The sequence below is a fragment of the Pollicipes pollicipes genome, unplaced genomic scaffold, assembly GCF_011947565.3.
Source record: "Pollicipes pollicipes isolate AB1234 unplaced genomic scaffold, Ppol_2.1 Scaffold_7261;HRSCAF=8764_pilon_pilon_pilon, whole genome shotgun sequence".
Taxonomy (NCBI): Eukaryota; Metazoa; Arthropoda; class Thecostraca; order Pollicipedomorpha; family Pollicipedidae; genus Pollicipes; species Pollicipes pollicipes.
Window position 1 is genome coordinate 13,840,904 of NW_023597054.1, and position 20,457 is coordinate 13,861,360.

Below are 20,457 nucleotides of genomic sequence, written 5' to 3' on the forward strand. Positions count from 1 at the left end.
GCCTTGGATAACCGAGTCCCGTTTCGACGAGCGTCCCGATTTGACGAGTTCTGTCCCAGCACGAACGTCCCGGTCCAATGGATCGCGTCCCAGCACGAGCATCCCGATCCGACCAGTCCCGCCTCAGCACGAGCGTCCGCATCCGACGAGTCGCGTCTCGGCGAGCGTCCCGCGGGCGCCGGGACGAGCTTCTGACGTGCGACCACGGTCAGTGGACACCCACGACACCTGGATCAGCAGAACATGCTGTCCCGTCCCGCCGCCGCCGTAGATGGCTAGATAATTGGAGAAAGTAAAAAGAAACGAGGCGGGTCCATTTGGGACGCTACCAGATGTAATGGGATTAGGAGATGGCATGGATGGGCGAGCATTTGGCCGCATGGAGCGTTTCTTCGTGTAGCAATTAGGCTGCCGGTCCTTCAAAGGCCGGGCCGGCCGGGCACGCCTGCCCAGGAGGTGATGGACATCAGAGCAGACGCGACCCTCGAGCACATGTTTGGCGGGCGGCGTCGGAGTCGCCCGCCGAAACACCGCCGAAGCGGGTGCGTTACACGCGCTGGCCGTCCCGAATAAAGCGTGGGCGGAAATGCTGTGCGGGGATTGGTTTTGCAAGAAAGTTGGCTGTCTGCTGCATTTGAAAAATGGAAGGTTTCTATCATGAATGCACTAGCAAACAGGGGTGTGCTTTCCTACTCAGTTGGTGAGGGAGTAGGGGAAGGGGGGGGGGGGGACCTCCAGGCACCATCTCTGACGAAAGTGGATCAATTTTGCGCATGAACTCCTTTTTGTGTATTGTTTTAGCATGTTTAGCCACTTCTCTGATCAGCCGCGACGTTCCTCTGCAAAAGTTCGCCCCTGCTAGCGCGTGTCAACAGAGTGCCTGTCTCGCCGGGCTCTGGCAAACCCTGGGCCCGCAGGATAGGATAGGGCGAGTGATCACATCCGCGTGCGGCACACCAACAATCCACCGGATCGACGTCATTTCTCCGGATCGACGTCATTTCTTTTTACAGCGTCCGCTGACGGCCGCGCCCCAATTTTTTTAGGGCAGATGCCGGCGCGTTAGTGAGTGCACACATGTACCTGCAAATATTTAGCGAAACAGATTGCCCTGGCTATCCACGTACACCACGCGGTCTTTTGTGTTTGCGGAGATTATGTGTATTGTCAGTATCTGTGTCTGCACGGCGCGACAAAATGATGTGTTAGTTCGTCGTATTTGATCAGTATACGACATCCCTAAACTCGAGTTATTGTTCTAACGCGGGCTAATGCCAAACTGTGGGCAATTAGTGGGCGCGGGCGGTCGGTGGTGGGGACGGATTTATTGTTGGCGTCAGCGACTATCAGGTGCCTCAGAGAGGCGCCGCCGCCGCCGCCAGCGCCGCCCAATAAATCAAGACCGTGCTCACGGCGACCACGATGACCGCACCATAAAGGCCGACCGTAAAATTTATGCCTTCCAAATGTTGACCCGAGATAGCGAGCTCCGATTCGGTAGCAATTAAACTTGATAAACCTGAAGCTGTAAAGCGATAATTTTAGATGATCGCGGCCGGCAGCCACCAGCAATGTGAGGCGGTGAAGCCATCACAGGGTGGACTCGTGCAGGCCTGCGAGAGCGTGGTGGGCGCGGTCAGCCGGCTGGGTTTCAGGCGTCGTGGCGTCGATCGTCACCTTCTCACCATCTGCGGCATTCCCCGCCGTCCTTAGAGTTCCCAGCAGTTAGAGCGGTTCTGACGGCAGTGGTCCGAGCCTGCCACATTACTGCCGCGTTCACAGCCTCAGCAAATGGTCAGCTGCCACAATAATGCGTTTGTTTCCAGCAACATTGTACAGACAAATATATGTCTAGCGCTATCCCTATTACTGTGTCATTGGACAACAATTGAGCAAGCACGGACGTATGTCAATGTCATTAACAACACTGCACGCGAAAATGTATCCGAGCTGCATCTTACAGAGTGATGTTTCTAAACCCATCATTGAAGGTATTCATGACCTTGCCACATTTTGCCACACTCTGCACGCGGTCTAATGACCTGACGTTTGGCGTGCAGGTGCGTACCACCATGCGTGGGCTTTGGTGTATGCGTGATGAATGCACGCCTATGCCGAAACGAAGGTTCATCCACAAAGCATTTGTTCAGTGGAGCCCAAACTTGTGTTTGCCTCCGCCTCAGCGGAATCAAGCACAAGTTTAGGTACTTAACATAATATATATATATATATATATATATCTCTCTCTCTCTCTCTCTCTCTCTCTCTCTCTCTCTCTCTCTCTCTCTCTCTCTCTCTCTCTCTCTCTCTCTCTCTCTCTCTCTCTCTCTGCCCACGGAAAAAAGGTTCCCAACATTCACGGTACACATCTTCGGCTGCAAAAGGAACACCATTGATATTTTAAGTAAAGATAAAGAGTAAAGACGCACTAGAAAACGTTGAAGGCAAAGAGAACTGTTGTTCTTAGACCCAGCTGTTGATGCCTCAGGTGGGAAACACGTAACTACTTCAGCAATTAGGAAACCAATGAACACTGGTAACTGCCTGAGCGGCGTAAGTGAGTGTCCAGATAGATATAAAGAAAGCGTGATCCGATTATGCGTGCATAGGACACCCAAGCATTACGAGACATGGCCGCTCATACATCAGGAGCTCGACAGAATAAGACACATTTTCGTCAAAAACTACAGTCTCGCTGATATAGACAATCATGTCCGTCGACAGCTTCACAAACGCTTCTATTCACGCGATGAGCAAACTGAAGGACAACTAGTAAGCACTGACGTTAAAGGGAATGTTCCACATTTGAACACATTAAAGCAAGCGTCAAATACGACAAAATAAATTCCCTTATAGCTGTTGGTATACCTGCCAAGTGGAAAAGAACGCTCAAAGCAACACAGTGTTTCTGTTTAGTAAATATACTCCTCAATGCGTCGTTGTTTGATCACGTGAGTTGACCTTGCACAATATAGATTGAGAGCCAATTGACGGCCATTTTATCTGGAAATCGTGCCCACGAACGCAGATGTGAACGACTCACCAATTGCATTTTTTGGCCCTCATGGCCGCAGAGCTAATTAAATGGCATGATTTGAATGACGTTACTATGACGTCATGGATGCCTGGGTGACTTTGAAAAAGTTTGCACTAAAAAAAGCACCAAAAGTTTGCCTTCCCAAAGAAGTTTGCACATCTTCGCGGGTATGTAGCTCAGAAACCAGATGAATTTAGTTCTTAAGGGCGGTAGAGTGCAAATTGCGCCAAATAATCTTCAAGATTGCCTTTTCAGTTCAAAGCCCACGCAAATGTGGAACGCTCCATTTAACGTACATTACCAGAGCAGGATGTCAACCGCATACAGGGCTGAACAGAAAGATATTTGGCATAACATATCAATAAATTATTTACCAGTTAATCCTGCGACAGGACTGAGCTCACAATTCACTACAAAGGTCCTAGAATATCGAACCTAACGATTAAGAAGTCTGTTTATAAATAACTCACTACCGAAAATGACCAACGTTGTCTACGAGTTCAAATGCCCCATCGGCGACTGCGTGCATCGACTCAACTCGTGCATCTGCCATAACCCGATCCCACTATCAAGATGGGTGACAATGCACCACCAGGACGGTGCGCCAAAGCGGCATGTGACTTTAGCTCATAGGATACTATCTCAATACGGATAAGTGGAAAATACCACCATAATGAGTAAGTGAACACAAAAAGTGAAAAAGAAGTGCTGGAAGCTGTGTATATCGGGGACAAAGATCCGGCAACCAGTCGGCAGATGGATATGCTGGGCACACTGTGGTTGTGGGGTGGACAGCCTCTGGCACCTAGAAGCAGGTCGTAATTGGCGAAAGGGGGGGGGGGAACAAAGCCGAGTAGTGCCCTCACCAGGTGCTCGCCATTAGACGAGGTGCCCGCTAGTACTGTGCGTGAAGGCAGCTGTTCATGAAACCAAATGACCTTTTGAGCAAGAGAAATGCACAAATATGATTTCGAACCGACGCAACCACGTGAGTTCTGTCCATTGTTGTTATGTGCAGTTGTGCCCATGTTGTCGCATGATGTTGGCAGGACCAATGAAACATTACAAGATACTATATTCTTCTTAGAAATTTTCCGATGCGTCAGATGGTTGCAATTTTCAATGAAACACACGCACACACACACACACACACACACACACACACACACACACACACACACACACACACACACACACACACACACACACACCACACACACACACACACACACACACACACACACACACACACACACACACACACACACACACACACACACACACACACACACACACACACACACACACACACACACACACACACACACACACACACACACACACACACACACACACACACACACACACACACACAATTTAGCAGTGCACGGTTGAATGCTATTTTATCCACATAAGAGCTTTCATATTAGCAACAAGTGCTGTATGTCAAATTTCTATTCAAATAAACTAATCGATGATTATATATATATATATATATATATATATATATATATATATATATATATATATATATATATATTTAGCAGTGCACGGTTGAATGCTATTTTATCCACATAAGAGCTTTCATATTAGCAACAAGTGCTGTATGTCAAATTTCCATTCAAATAAACTAATCGATGATTCGGTTGACTGAAGTCTGAGTTTGACCCGACTAAACTTGATTGACTCCGGTGTAGACTTCAACGCGCCCTGAGTCAAGCACAAGTCTAGTGGACACACACATACAGAGTCACGCTCACACCGCTAGGCATCCGCGAGGAATTATAAAGCCATTTCGTTCCGAATATTCCCCCCATCAAGTTCACATAACATTAAGGCGGGCCAAGGTACGACAAAAAGCATAAACAATTAATGCGGTGAAATTCCATAGCCAACTTTGACGCACCCGCGCTCTGATGCAAATGCGATTAGATATTGTTTAGGCACTGTTTAGCCCCATGAAACAAAGGTGACTTCGTGCTCCTCAGTTGCTATGCTCATTGCTGAACTTGCATGACCGGTTAGTGTCCTCAGCAGTTAAGATACCGTGTCCTTCGCTAGGGGAGTATTTTTACTCATTGTTTCCTTTTCTTTTTATTTTACTGTCCCTGTCCTATGGATTTCCTCGTTACCCTATACGTTCCAGAGCAGTTTTGTTAAGTTTGAATCCAGTCAGCCTCAAGAACAGCCTGAAAACCGTTTAACCATGGCTGGCAAACTAGCAATGTTTGGTTTTTCTTAAACTGCAGTCCCTCCTCTGACGCTCAAGCAGCATGTTATCTCAAAGAACAACGTTTTCATATCCATTCCCCCTGTAGCCCAGGACAATCTGGGCTCCTCAACGTTCTGTTGACTCCCCATACCTTATCTTTAGTTCCTTGTGCTGCTCGAGACAGCCACACTCTTCACGGATTCATGGCTTCCCTATCAGGTGCTGGAGTACTCTCGTTCATGTCCTGGGGTCTTGTATTTTTCTCAAGGTTGGTGACCTGACTTTTTCAGTATTTTTTAGCCCATTCACTTAACCGTTTGGTTTAATGCTAAGCTGCGCCGTTTTACCTGCCCTACACGTTCAGGTGGAGCCCGCAGCAAGACCCTATGACTGCGCTCCTTCCCGGCGAGCTGCTGACATTGGTTCACGCTCAGCGCCGGTCGCGCTGCGGCTCCGGCGGGCTGATCCGGCCGAGCCTGACGTCATGCGGCCCGCCCCCAGTCCGGCACAGAGAGTCAGCGGAGCTTCCTTCGGGTCTGACGTCACGCGGTACGCCCCAGTCCGGCACAGAGAGCCAGCGGAGCTCCCTTCGGGTCTGACGTCACGCGGACGCCCCCAGTCCGGCCCAGCGGGTCAGCAGGGCTCCCGCCGGATCTGGTTCGGATCAACTGGTACCGAACGCATCATGAACTATCCCTCCCCACAAACTGGTCAGCGAGGATTGGTTATGGCCTCCCCCACGCAGCCGAACGCATCATGAGCTCCCCCTCCCCACAAACTGGTCGGCGAGGATTGGTTATGGTCTCCCCCACGCAGCCGAACGCATCATGAGCTCCCCCTCCCCACAAACTGGTCGGCGAGGATTGGTTATGGCCTCCCCCACGCAGCCGAACGCATCCTGAACTCCCCCTCCCCACAAACTGGTCGGCGAGGATTGGTTATGGTCTCCCCCACGCAGCCGAACGCACCATGAACTCCCCCTCCCCACAAACTGGTCGGCGAGGATTGGTTATGGCCTCCCCCACGCAGAGGACTACTTTCATCGCGCGGAGCTGTCCTCATCACATGGAGTCCCGACGGAACCGCACTTCCACCGCACGAGTACAGACCACGGGATCTAAACAAACTGGCCGGAGTTCTTCCCCATATCGAAGACTACTCATTCTAAAGCTGTTTTTCCTTTCTTTAGGTAAAAAGATGCAGCACATCCTAGTATTGTTACTAGTTAGAATATTTTTAGCCGTAGTTTTCCGGTTCTTCGGGAGCAATGTTTCTTTTAAGTTCTTGCTTTAACATGTGCCTTATGGCTCACAGTACACGCATGAATAGCTACTAACGACGCGGTGTTCTCATTAGATAGTGCTGCGTCGTACTACCCCAAAACTCAGTCGCACAAGTGCGATTTCGCTATTACTCCGCAATGCTTTTTCATTAGAAACCTAAGTCTGTGTGTCATTGCATTCCCCTTCTTCAAGAAGCCATCCAATCATACGAAGTTTTATGAAGAAATTTCCTTGAAATAGGGCTAAATAAGAGCCTTGCCGAACGTCGAATGAAATGACATGATCTGCGCACCATGAACAATGACTAACAACTGGTTGGCAAACTTTGATCTTTACAAATGCGTTTTTCCAACAACACTGCACGAATGGATAGGCTCAAGCAAATGCATTTTATTTTGCTTACGTCCTGCAGGCGCACATCTAAACGCTTATCGTCACCGCCCATACATGCTTGCGTATTTGTGACATTATTACACTGCTCGTACCCTAATCTCTTCCACCTGTGAGACAGCGACTACATATATATATATATATATATATATATATATATATATATATATATATATATATATATCTCTCTCTCTCTCTCTCTCTCTCTCTCGCACTCTTACTGTATACCGCTCTTTAATTTCCACATGGGTGAAGAGCACTGCAACACTGGGCATGATTGGGCACATAGAATAGGCAAATTGTCAGGCTGCAATAGCTTTACAGAGATGACACGACCACTTTGAAAGAGTTCAGAACTAAATCGCCCCGTCAGAACCGGATTGGACCGAGGCTCGAAACAGAGCTCGGCATGTGTCTCGAGGCCGATGTAACCCCCGCCACCGCGCACGGCCCGCGCCGCCGTCACGCCGCCGCCCGCCGCGCTGCCGCCGCCGTCTCGCGCGATGACTTACAACCGCCGCGCGCGCCACGAAACCCGAGCCGGTCGGCGGCGCGTTGTTTGCACCCGCGAAGCCCGGTGACCAACGCAAGCCGATTACGCGCGATAACCAGGAGGAAAAGAAAACTGGGAAGCCGGCGCGGCGCGGGAGCTGGCGCTGTTTGCTGCGGCCGGCGGCGCCGCGGGCGCGGCGTTGACCTGCCGGCTTTGCAGCGGATGAGGCGCCCACCGGCGTGTCAACATCGCAGCTCCGCTATCGCCGCTCAGCTGTCCGGTCAGGCAGCCGCCGGCTCTGATTTATCAACCCTGCGGGTGAAGTCAAGTGGGGCGGTGCCGCGAGCGGTGCTAAAGCGATATCGATTGGTGTTGCGAGATGAGGCAACGTGAGCCACCTGGCGGTCGCGCGACGCCGCCGCCTGTCGGCCAGGCGGCGGTCTGACCAGCCACGTGCGCGGATGGGGATGTTGAGGGATGGAGCGCCACGGAGGCCGTACAACACCAAATCTAACAAAGCGGCAGCCGCTGGACCGGCTTGGCTGTTGCAAGACTCGGTCCCGGCCAACGAAAAGAAACCAGGAAGGGCTGGTTCGGACGACTGTTCACCAGCAATGTTGGGCGGTACGCGGATGCGGAGGATCGCATCCGCTGATGCAATTGCCCCACGTCACTGGGAATAGGAGCGATAGCGATTCTGGCCGCGTGCCAACGCGGTGTCACTCGAGACAGGTCCATGCTATTCGTGAGTCCAGATGAATTAAGAAAGCACGCGCACACGGGTTGTGAGGTGGTCGGTTACGTATCGCAAGGCTTATGGGACCTGCGTTCCGCGACCTACTTCGGATACTACGCCCAGAAGATTTACACTCAGAATGTCCGTCTTCGAACGACTTGTTTTCAGCAGGCACACAATTTAAAATCATTGAAAGGAGGCTTACGCTCAGAACGCCGCTTTTGTGCCTATGTTCTGGCCTGGTTCCAAACCCACCTGCAAAAGGTCTAAGTCCAGAAGGACCAATTTCAGGCCCTTCTCCACAAGGCCTAATTTCGAGTTGTTTCTGAGAAGACTTACATTTAGAAGGCCCACGTTCAGAAGACCTACGTTCTTCTTTCCGGCGGCCTGCCTGCGCAGTGAGCGTGTTTAGAGGGCATGCCCCCGAAAACCTTGTGCGCAACAGGCCAACTCGTGCACGGCTTGTGCACAGGTCTTCTGCCACACGCCTGTGATCTCAAGGTCTACTTGCACTGGGAAACAGGGCCACCGGTTCACCTCATTTTTCCATGTTTCTTGCGTTGGGTACGTTTATGGAGAGGAGTGAAAAAAAACAACTTGAATAACCCTCGATGCCCCTCCAGCCCTTAGCCTCCTCTCGAGTGTGCAAGTAAGACCTCTGAACATCGGGCTTCAGGAAGTACGCTTCCTGAACAGAAGCCCCTACAAGTACGTTCAAATACTTACAAGTACGTGCAAGTACGTAGAAGTACAAGTACGTTCCTTGTGCAAATACAAGTGCAAGCGCGTCCTCTACGCACGTGCAACTACGTCCTCTTAACACGGAGGTTCCGAAAGTAAGCCGTCTGAACACGACCATAGTGTATGCAGACCTGAATTCAGGCCTCTTAAAAGCAGCGGTTTGGAACGTACGTCATCTGAACAACGATCTTCTGAACTCAGTAAGGCTATGAACGTAAACCTTCCGAGAGGACGTCTTCTGAAAACAGACCATCTTAACGGAAGCTTTTTCCAGGAAACTTACCTTTGGAAGGAATACATTCAGAGTCTATTCTCAAAGCCTTTCGAGAGCGGCTGGTTTCAGAAAGCCTTTTTCAGGAAGTCTCCTTTTAAAAGGCCTAGCCATATAGCACACTTCAAACATGCCTTCTGTTCATCGAGGCCTGCATCAAGAAAGCCCATTTTCAGAGAGCTCACGACCAGATTACGTTCAGAGAGCCTACTTTCATAAGACATATTAAACTGCCTAGCTCTGCTTAGGTAAAAATTTCGGACACATGGCCGCTGAAAACAGGTCCTTTTAACGTAAGCCAGAAAAGACTTTCCGAAAACAGGCATCCCAAACGTCAAGTTAGGGTCTGGGCCTACCCATCACTCATCACCTACCAAGCGTCAAGTTAGGGTCTGGGTCTACCCATCACTTATCACCTACCGAATGCTCTCTGTTGGCCACAGCCAAGGCAAGAGACGCGATCAACCCAATAATACACTTGATGGCAATGCTGAGGGTTGTATGGTGCCCACGCGTAACTCGCTTCCGGAAAAAAACGGGGATGCTCAGTCACCCTTAACCCCATGACACTAATCCTTCAATCGACTCCACTGCCAGCAGAAGACATCAGCTTCACTGAAAATTTGTTATCCAATGTATATCAGCGGCATGTGATAAGTCCCGGGAGAGGTCCGGTCGGCGGCTGGGAGGAAGACTTCACTCGACGGACACCTGGGTGGAGCCAATGTTATCGGGTGCCGGTAGTGTAGTGGCTAACGCGTCTGCGTTAAGCACTGCGCGTCTGGGAAACCAGAGGTACAGAGTTCGATGCCCCGCGGTGCCCTGGGTGAGAGGCAGACGAAGCCCTACAGCCTCAGCAGCTGAATACGTCGTTCAGTCCCCAATGACACATGGCTGGAGCCATTACGCCAATGCAACATGAACGATGATGTGGCTGAAGGAGATGGTCGCGTTGGCATGCAAATCTGGCTATCGAAACACTGAGATGCCATTCCATCATTCTTTTTTCTGAGGCATTCCAACGAAGAGAAACAAAATAACTTATGGCATCAGCGGACAATCACAAACCATCTTTAATACCAATCCAATAAGCTTCCTAAATACTAGGTAATAGATCGTTAACATGTCTTGATTATAAATGCACACACTAAGATCGAAAATATCGTACTGATCATGACCGAGACAAAAAGTTGGTCAACATGTCCAAAATGCTCTTGAAACGTCTCTTGCCTCGGGAAGCCTCCCCTAACACAACCTTACGTAACGCGCCTCCTCGCGCGCCCGAACACGACGCCGAATGATCACAACACACTGCTAGCGGAGTCGCGCGCCGTCCAATCACAGCACAGTGGACAGCAAGCGTCAGCTCACAACGCGGACCGAACACCCGCCCAACCGACACAGCTGTCTTTGCGGTGCGTATGTACACGATGGACGCTTCCCAAACAAGCACAGTATGCACGGAATCCCAAAATACGGGTCGATTTCGTTTCAGTACACCACTTTTAAAATCAAATTTACGACGTGTCTGTACAGTGATTGCCACGTTTAAAGCGCCCCTTGAGCAATACACGTTTCACCCGCGTCCCATTCGAAGTAGTGGCTACCTGTCGAGCCACTGGACATGAACCGCCAGGCTCGCCACGCGGCAAGAGCCCGTCGGCTGTATCACCATTCCGACTAGATATCTGGTCGCTTCCAGATGGGGACCTGGTCGGAGATCTCGCCGTCGCGACAACGGGGTCCGTACATCGTGTCGACAGTGGACTCCCAGTGCCGGCAGAATTGTACCTATCTACTCGCAGCGGCGCGGTGTCGCAGCGGCATGGACCACAGCCGCCCCAGTCTCTAGCACTACGCTACTGGCGGCAGCTGCTCAGCGGCTGACCGGCAGCTGCCCAGCGGCTGACCGGTGGCGACGCGGAGCTCTTCCCATTGATCGCATCGGCGTCGCCGGTGGTCTCACAACCGGTTTATGGTGGCGTATCGACCTCGGACATCCGCCCTGCCGCGGGAATGGACCCGACTTTTCACCTATGGCGGGGATTGACCTACCATCTGACCTATCGCGGGCATTGACCTACCATCCGACCTAGCGCTGGCATTGACCTACCATCTGACCTAGCGCTGGCATTGACCTAACATCTGACGTTTTGCGGCACATCATTCTGTCCCCAGGGTGCACACTGATGGTGATCCGCTAAATGCTCCCCGGCGGCACAGAGCTCTCGCTTCCGGCGGCACACTGAACCAGAAACAGACCCTCAGCGACACCCAGAGCCAACGACCAACATCGGGGCGCAGTCCTCCGATACCCAGCTCCGCAAGGATGTTGATTCAACACTCCTCTCCGGTAGCATGGTAAGCTGACCCCAAACGGCCCCGGCTCCGACCGCCGAGTCCCAGCCGTGGCTTCACCTGACCCGGGAGGTGGGACACCAGTCTGGGCAGCGATCGCTGGCGCACTCTTCCCGTGTAGTCACGCTACACGTCCGGTTAGCATAAGTGGTGAGTTAACGCCGATGATGTCTGCAAAGCAGTGGTTTGCAAGTGGCCGATGAATCTTACCAGGTGCTCATAAAGCCAGCTAATGCTATTGCTCGTCATTAACGGGCATCGGAGCATTGGCTCGCTGATTCTAGCAAACTTATGGCCCAGGTCGACTGCAATTATTGCTGGAGAATTTTAGTCCGCATGTCGGCAGCCAGGGTTTTGTTACGGTCAGATGTGCGTGATTCTCCCACCACAACCGGGCGCGATACGTCCTCCTGCGGGGGTCCCGCGTCCGCATGCCCTGTCCTGCGCCACCCAGTCAGCCAGGGTGTTGTTACGGTCAGATGTGCGTGATTCTCCCACCACAACCGGGCGCGATACGTCATCCTGCGAGGTCCCGCGTCCGCATGCCCCGTCCTGCGCCACCCGGTCAGCCAGGCCCCATCCCCCCCCCCCCCCCCCCCGACACCACACCGACAGCCAGCATTCAACGCGGTGCTTCTCGGCAGTCGCGTGGGTCTGCGAAGACTCGCCTCGCCGGGCGGGGCTTGGTCTGCGCCGTTCAGTGCGCCGCACGCGACGGGGGCATACTGCGCTCTCTGGCTGCCTCCTCCGCTGCCGCTCACGCAGCCCGGGCTCCGCGGCCAAAGCTAGAAGTGCTCCCGCTGCTCAGCTCGGTGACTCGCCAGCACTCGCTGAAGCCAGCGAAGCCTCGGTACTCTGCTAACGCCAGCGACCCCCAGCTACCCTGCTAAAGCCAGCGACTATTCGGTGTTCTTCGGAGCTGCCAAAGCCAGTGACACGTCAGCTGCTGAGGCCAATGCGTTCCCTGTGCGCCGCCCGAGCAAGCCTCCCCCGTTGCACGCGCCCTCCTTCGGAGCGCGCGCCTGGGAGCGGGCGCGCCTCCTCGCCGCACCGGTCAGCAGATGAGAACACACAGCTCTGACGAGTAGACACTGCCGATGCCAAACTGGACGGGCAGGTGGACCGTCAGCGGACGGCCGGCGGCGCCCGGCGCCAGCTCGGCCTCAGCGGCGAGCTCGGCCTCGGCCGCCGCCGCCGCCGTCGGGGTCGCGGTCGATGTCGTGCCGCAAAGGTAAACGTCTTCTGGGTGTCATAAGTCGGGGAACCTGCCGGCAGCGGCACAGGTTGTCACAGCAGCCGCCTTCTGAACATATCATGATGCCCGCCAAACACACGATATGGTTTCGATGGCCAGCATTTAATTAATAGCCAATGTTTGATAGAAAACACGCACCCATGGTACGTGGCAGGACCCATTTCGGCAACACGGCTTGCTCGCATCTACCGCTAGCAGCGACACCAGAGCGCATAGTCTTTCAGCAGTAGCTGGCAGACGGCAGCACCAGTCGCGAGCCACTCTCCAACCAGACAGCCCATTACGCCCATCAGAACAGCGCCGACACGGCCACGCCACGCAGCTGTGCGTGTGTTATAACCGGGCAGCACGAGCCACAACCGCGCCGTCGGCGCCGGCAGCGCGGGAGCAGGCCGGCAGCACCGGCGGGACGCCAGCTCGGCGGAGCGCCGCTCACCTGGCCGGGTCCTCTGTGTACTCGGCCGGCACCGTGAACAGGTGGCTCGGGTGGCTATCCTCGAAGTAGAAGTCTTGGAAGGTGATCTGGGCGGTGATGGCCGGGATCAGTGGGATATCTGCGGCGGCGACAACTCAGTCAACGATCAGGACAACGGAAGTGACACACCAATATGGGCCAGAGTATGTCCGACGCCACCAGCCTACGAAACAAACCAAGACGAAAACAAATCTATCGTGAGAAGCCGTCCCTTTAACCACCGGCATGCACGTGGCAGAAGCCACACCAGGCCAAGTGAGTGGATGTTGCTATTGCACGACTCTGCATGTAGACCAGAGGCCCCGTCAATAGACTCTAGCTGTATCTGACAGATAACCAGTCCTTTCAATGATCAAAACGTTATAGATGCTCTTCCTCACAAGTTACATGAGCACATCTGCATGTAGGTTTGGTGTCCTACAACTGTGAAGCAACTCGTTCTGCCGCGAGGGAATCAGACACGGGAATACTCACCTAGCTTGACAGGAAATCCGGGTGGGAGTTTACATTGGACGAACTGCTTGAGCTTGCTGAAGTGCTTGAAGGGCGCCACGACGTCCAAAACGTCCAATAGCATGCTGACCGTCAGTGGGAACTGTTGACTCTGCACACCGAGGTCCGTACCATGTTAGCGCACTGATACGCATACGCACGCATAATATACAGCCTCGCCGCGATCACGGGCAAGCCAGTTTCACAAAACATCTAATTGTACGTGGGTTTTAATAGCACATCCGCAGGTGGCACAACTGACCTGGCCCACGCTCGAGCCAGAGCCACACTCCGGGGAGCACAGTATCCGTGCCGCACCGCTACACGAAAGCAACTATTGGTACCGCCTTCTACTGGTCAAAACAGCACTGCTGGAAGTACGAGTGCCCCCCTCGAGAAAACAAATGGTCCCTGGGTCAAGGACATCCTGAGCACCCTATGTCACCCTCAAGCGACTGACTACCGCCGGCCAGCCGGCTCTCCTGGCCAGAGCTGGCCGCCAGCGGACAGCGATGAGACCCGCTGCGCCCGGGACAACAGCCAGTCGGCGTTCATTCTGGCCAGCCCCGGCGCTGATTGCGGCCCCAGCCCGGCCGGTGTCGTTCGCCACGCGTCCATCAGCGCTCACTGCGACCTCGTGATGCCGATTACGACCAAACTTCGGCCGAGCGACGATTCCGACCCAGGCCCGGCCGACGCTGATTCTGACCGAATCCCGACACCAGCACAGCCCCTGAACCGAATTCAGCCGACGCGCAGTCCCTCTAGACCTCGGCCGGCTCCAGCCTGAGCACCCACCATGGCCAGCGTGGCGTTCTTGAAGCGCTTGCAGCTGACTTTGGAGATGATGGCGCGGCCGACGTGCGGCGCGTTGGCCGGGTCAGCCGTCAGGTACTCCTCCCAGGAGATAGCCGGCGCCGCCGGCGGCTCCAGCGAGGTTCGGTGCGGCGGCTGCGGCACGGCGCCGCCGGTCAGCCGGCCGACGCACAGACGACAGCGCGACGGACAGGCCCACGGCCGGGGAGCGTCCGCAGCCGGCCAAATGGACCGCGGTGGGCCACCGATCTCCGGGGTCAACGCAGAAGCACCCGCGCACGCTCATACGGACGGCATATGTCCAGCATTCGCGCAGCACCCCACAGTGGTACTTCATGGCCGAGAGCACAAAACTACTTGATCAAACAGGGCATGGAAAAGCATGCCCATGATACTCGCGCCCCCAGTCAGCCGTCAGCCAAGGATCCCGACAGCTCAGAACAAGCCTCTCCCATACCCATGACACTCGCGTCCTCAGCCAGCCGTCAGCCAAAGGCCCGACAGCTCAAAACAAACCTCTACCATGCCCATGATACTCGCGCCCCCAGTCAGCCGTCAGCCAAGGATCCCGACAGCTCAGAACAAGCCTCTCCCATACCCATGACACTCGCGTCCTCAGCCAGCCGTCAGCCAAAGGCCCGACAGCTCAAAACAAACCTCTCCCATACCCATGACACTCGCGTCCTCAGCCAGTCGTCAGCCAAGGATCCCGACAGCTCAGAACAAACCTCCCCCATGCCCATGACACTCGCGTCCTCAGCCACCCGTCAGCCAAGGACCCACACAGCTCAGAACGAACCTCTCCCATGCCCATGACACTCGCGTCCTCAGTCAGCCGTCAGCCAAGGACCCACACAGCTCAGAACAAACCTCCCCCATGCCCATGACACTCGCGTCCTCAGCCACCCGTCAGCCAAGGACCCACACAGCTCAGAACGAACCTCTCCCATGCCCATGACACTCGCGTCCTCAGTCAGCCGTCAGCCAAGGACCCACACAGCTCAGAACGAACCTCTCCCATGCCCATGACACTCGCGTCCTCAGCCAGTCGTCAGCCAAGAACCCCGACAGCTCAAAACAAACCTCTCCCATGCCCATGACACTCGCGTCCTCAGCCAGTCGTCAGCCAAGGACCCCGACAGCTCAGAACAAACCTCCCCCATACCCATGACACTCGCGTCCTCAGCCAGCCGTCAGCCAAAGGCCCGACAGCTCAAAACAAACCTCTCCCATGCCCATGACACTCGCGTCCTCAGTCGGCCGTCAGCCAAAGGCCCGACAGCTCAAAACAAACCTCTCCCATACCCATGACACTCGCGTCCTCAGCCAGCCGTCAGCCAAAGGCCCGACAGCTCAAACAAACCTCTCCCATGCCCAGACACTTGCGTCCTCAGTCGGCCGTCAGCCAAGGCCACCGACAGCTCAAAACAAACCTCTCCCATGCCCGTGACACTCGCGTCCCCAGTCAGCCGTTAGCCAAGGACCCCGACAGCTCAAAACAAACCTCTACCATGCCCATGACACTCGCGTCCTCAGCCAGCCGTCAGCCAAGGACCCACACAGCTCAGAACAAACCTTTCTCATGCCCATGACACTCGCGTCCCCAGTCAGCCGTCAGCCAAGAACCCCGACAGCTCAAAACAAACCTCTCCCATGCCCATGACACTCGCGTCCCCAGTCAGCCGTCAGCCAAGAACCCCGACAGCTCAAAACAGACCTCTCTCATGCCCGTGACACTCGCGTCCTCAGTCGGCCGTCAGCCAAGAACCCCGACAGCTCAAAACAAACCTCTCCCATGCCTGTGACACTAGCGTCTTCAGCCGGCCGTCAGCCAAGGACCCCGACAGCTCAAAACAAACCTCTCCCATGCCATGACACTCGCGTCCTCAGCCGGCCGTCAGCCAAGAACCCCGACAGCTCAGAACAAATGACACTGCAAACCAACTCCAACGCGCGTTCCATGCGTTCAGCCCGCTGTAGGCCGGCGGGCAGCCTGCGCAGCCGCGCGGCGTCGGCGCGTCCCACCTCTCGGATCTCCTCGGTGTCTAGCTGGTGGGCACTGCCGCGCGTGATGGTGTCCATCAGCGCCTTGTTCTTCTGCAGGTCCTCGGCGGACAGGTGCTCGCGCCGCTTGCGCGTCTCCAACACCACGCCATGCACGTCATAGAAGTCGGCGTCGTACTTGCCGACCATCTCCTGTGGAACAGCGGGGGTCAGCAGCAGCCGTCGTCGTCGCCGTCGCTCAGCCGTCGGCGCGACCCCTCTCCACATCGACGGCCAGGCGCTCTCGATGGCCACGCGCCGGCTCTCGACGGCCACGTGACTCTCTACACGGGTCGGCCGCTTCACCACGACCGGTGGCACCAGACACGCGACAAACAACAGAGGGCAGCGTGCGGACAGGACCGGCGGGGCAGGACGACAGATACGGACAGAGCAACGGGCCAGACACGCGACAAACAGCGGAGGGCAGCGTGCGGACACGGCCGGCGAGGCAGGACGACAATACGGACAGAGCAACGGGCCAGACACGCGACAAACAGCGGAGGGCAACGTGCGGACACGGCCGGCGGGGCAGGACGACAATACGGACGGAGCAAAGGGCCAGACACGCGACAAACAGCGGAGGGCAGCGTGCGGACACGGCCGGCGAGGCAGGACGAATATACGGACGGAGCAACGGACACTGACGCTGGCCCAGGTCAGGATGGCAGCACCCTCTTCATGGACACCGCATGCTGTGATAACTCCTACACAGCACACAGCGATTATAGCGCGGCTTGGCCTTGCAAGCATGTGTCTCATACCTTTCTGTCCGACCGGAAGAACCATCCCTGCTGAGATCGCGTGAAAGTGATGGACTTAGTGGACATCTGGGCTGATACAATATCGCTGCTCATCAGAATGTCAATCTCCTCTTCAATCTCCAGCTCCGTCTCCTAAAAAAAATTCAGCGATAGATGCAGAAACACCGAGCAACATAGAACTGGGCAGATAAAAAAACAGAGTGCAGAACTGGCATTGGGGAAACCTGATCTGAAGAAAAACGATTAGCACGGGCTCTTAAACCCATCAGTTCATCACAACCCTGCCGTGTAACTCATAACTCCAAAACTTTTATGCAGATTTTTGCATAGCCCAATCCAACCACGGCGATGTTAACCCAACGGAAATTTAGTAAACAACACAATGCCGCCTACACACTCGGGCGATCCCAGAAAAAAAACACACAAAAAACATCGCGGGTAAGCCTGTGCATCCCTGAAATGTGCTCGGGCGCTCTGTCTTACCTCATACCGCACTGTCTGGTACACGCGCAGCTTGTTGTCCAGCACGCACAGCGACTGGGAGGGCGGCGCGTCGCCGTTGAAGAGGAAGCTGATGTCGCCGCGCTCCCACTTGAAGTCGGCGAAGTCCACCAGCGTGGTGTCCAGCCGGATGGAGGCGCCGCGCTTGTAGATCTTGCACGTGTCCGAGGGCAGGATCCGGTGCAGCAGCGGCACTGCGGCCGGGGCGGGCACGGCGCACTCAGCCGGGGTGTCGCACGTACCGACATCGTACAGCGGACACGCATGGTATTAATTCGACTGGGAGGGCATACTGTGACTTCCTTACGAGGTGTACAAATGATGCAGATAAAAGTAAGTGAATATGCATGAATTTACGTATATATTCACAAAATGCACCGATATGCTCCTCGTAAACAAAGAGAGCTATTGCAGATCGCCATGGTTATGATGATCAAATCTGGACTAGAATCGTGGAAAATCTTGCGAAATGCAAGATGTTTCACGCGTTCCAAAATTTACGTAATTGACCATGAGCAGTTTTCACCTAAATATGCCAACGGTGGCCGGCTGTCACTGAAAGGCCACCACCGCACACTGGGCTTGCACCTGCTGAAGTCTGTCGCCACCGCGAGCTCGGGACACACACAAGAGAGACTCACCCCAGGTCTGGAAGTCCCACTTGATCTCCATGTAGAAGTCGGGGATCTGGTGGAGGGCGGCCACCAGCGCCGGCCGCCGCCGGTCCATCTGCTCCCGTGACTGGCTCTTCAGCTTCCGCAGCAGCGACGACACTGGCGGGCGGCGCGGATGGTCAGACGCGCCCCCCGCCGCGCTACACCCAACAGCACCCGACCACACACGCAGGTCACATCGCCTAGTGTTCCCGACAGCTGCCACTGTCAACAGCCGCCGACGGGCCGCTCCACCAGCCCACTCTCTCGCCCTCCTCGGCCCGTGGCGTGCCGCGCTATCACGGCAGCAGCCCTGCCTCACCACACAGCCGCCCTAATGAGCCCGCCCGCCGTGTCGGGCCGGGACGGCCGGCCCCGCCGCCTGCCAGTCCGGCTCCGACGGCCGTGTCGGGCTCCGACGGCCGTGTCGGGCTCAGACGGCCGGCCCCGCCGCCTGCCAGTCCGGCTCCGACGGCCGGTCCTGTCGCCTGCCGTGTCCGGCTCCGGCGACCGGCCCGCCGCCTGCCGTGTCCGGCTCCGGCGACCGGCCCGCCGCCTGCCGTGTGGCCCGTCGTACCTGTCTGCCGGTCGCCGTAGCTGATGGCCTCGGCCAGCGGGCTCCAGCCATGCGTGTTGCGGATCTTGACGGTGGCGTTGCGGGCCAGCAGCAGCATGGCGATCTCTGGCGGCAAGTCGTCACCAGACGTCGCAGTACGGAATATGTGCGGCCGCGGGGCCTAGCTACCACCGTCAAGTGACGGCAGCGAGCGGAATGCATAACATAGTAGGCGTGAAGGCTGAATCATTGCAGTTATGTTACCTGGTTTGAAATGCTGACAACATAACTTGATTTAAGGTTATTCAGCAATCAGTGTGGGGGTGGGGGTGGGGGGGAGGGGGGCAAACAAGAATGAAAATCAGCATATCAGAGCACATCTCAGTCACCATTACACTTGGATGAATTCAGGCTTCATAATACAATCAAGGACATAGATTACTGGCATGCATTGGGTAGGGTGGGAGGTGGTTTTTATGGTGCCTGCAAGTATGTGTTAAAAGGTACTCACCTTTCTGGCCCAGCATAACTGCTAAATGAAGTGGCGTATTCCCTGGAAAGTGTGAAAATAAAATGAGGTGGTGTATTCCCTGGAAAATTTGAAAATGACATCATTCCAGTACAGTCCATGAAAGAATACAACATACAACTGGAATTAAAATAAGCTATGACCACTTGGGAATGGGAAATTCAACAAGTACATGACAACAGTGGACAGTTATCAGTGCCACATGGTACACAATATGAAAGCAGACAATTTTTGAAAATCTCAAACAAAGGCAAGGCAAAAAAAGCACAGAATGTGGAGTCAAAATCGATGCAGAGTCTCTTACCATGCATATCCTTTTCATCAATGTCATGATGCCTGAGCAGGTGAGGAATTTTCTTTATTTTTCCTTTGTACACACACTCATGAAGTGGAAACTCAACCTTTGAAGATGAGCCTGGTTCAGTGCCATCAGAGCTTCCTACAGATGGTGGGGTTGAGTTATTTTGGCTAGCTGCCATCATTTTACTTGCAACTCAATGACCATTGACATGAGAACATAGACTTCTTTCTTTGTTACTGGCCAATCCATCCAGCAATTCCTGTGAGCAGGAAACAGAACACATGGTCAAAGCAGTTTCCAAAGCAGAAATACACATCAACAATAGTTAAGTAGCATGCTTAATCAGAGCAAGTGAAGGAACTTGTTAGCAATAGGCAAATACTATGCTTTTAAGAAAATTTTAACTTTATAAAGCAAGGGCTGTGTGCATGCTGCAATGATATTGCTGTCATGCTCATAAGCAAATGAATTTTGGAAAAGTCATACCTATACAAAGCCTTTGTCATCACTTTGTCCTGTCACATGCAGAAAATGGCATCCTTTAACAGATA

General features: G+C 54.4%; 1 protein-coding gene across 1 annotated transcript; it reads right to left on the bottom strand.

The window, feature by feature from the left end:
• Positions 1-12,133: 12,133 nt before the first annotated feature.
• Positions 12,134-20,042, bottom strand: LOC119112397 (ankyrin repeat domain-containing protein 13C). The gene is made up of 11 exons (XM_037236578.1): positions 19,910-20,042; positions 19,588-19,629; positions 19,098-19,202; positions 18,509-18,640; positions 17,850-18,061; positions 17,367-17,498; positions 16,585-16,755; positions 14,542-14,694; positions 13,726-13,855; positions 13,213-13,330; positions 12,134-12,786 (listed from the first exon to the last, which is right to left on the bottom strand). Exons 1-11 carry the CDS (start codon positions 19,914-19,916, stop codon positions 12,771-12,773), a joined length of 1,218 nt encoding a protein of 405 aa, XP_037092473.1. The 5' UTR covers positions 19,917-20,042; the 3' UTR covers positions 12,134-12,770.
• Between the last annotated feature and the right edge of the window lie 415 nt (positions 20,043-20,457).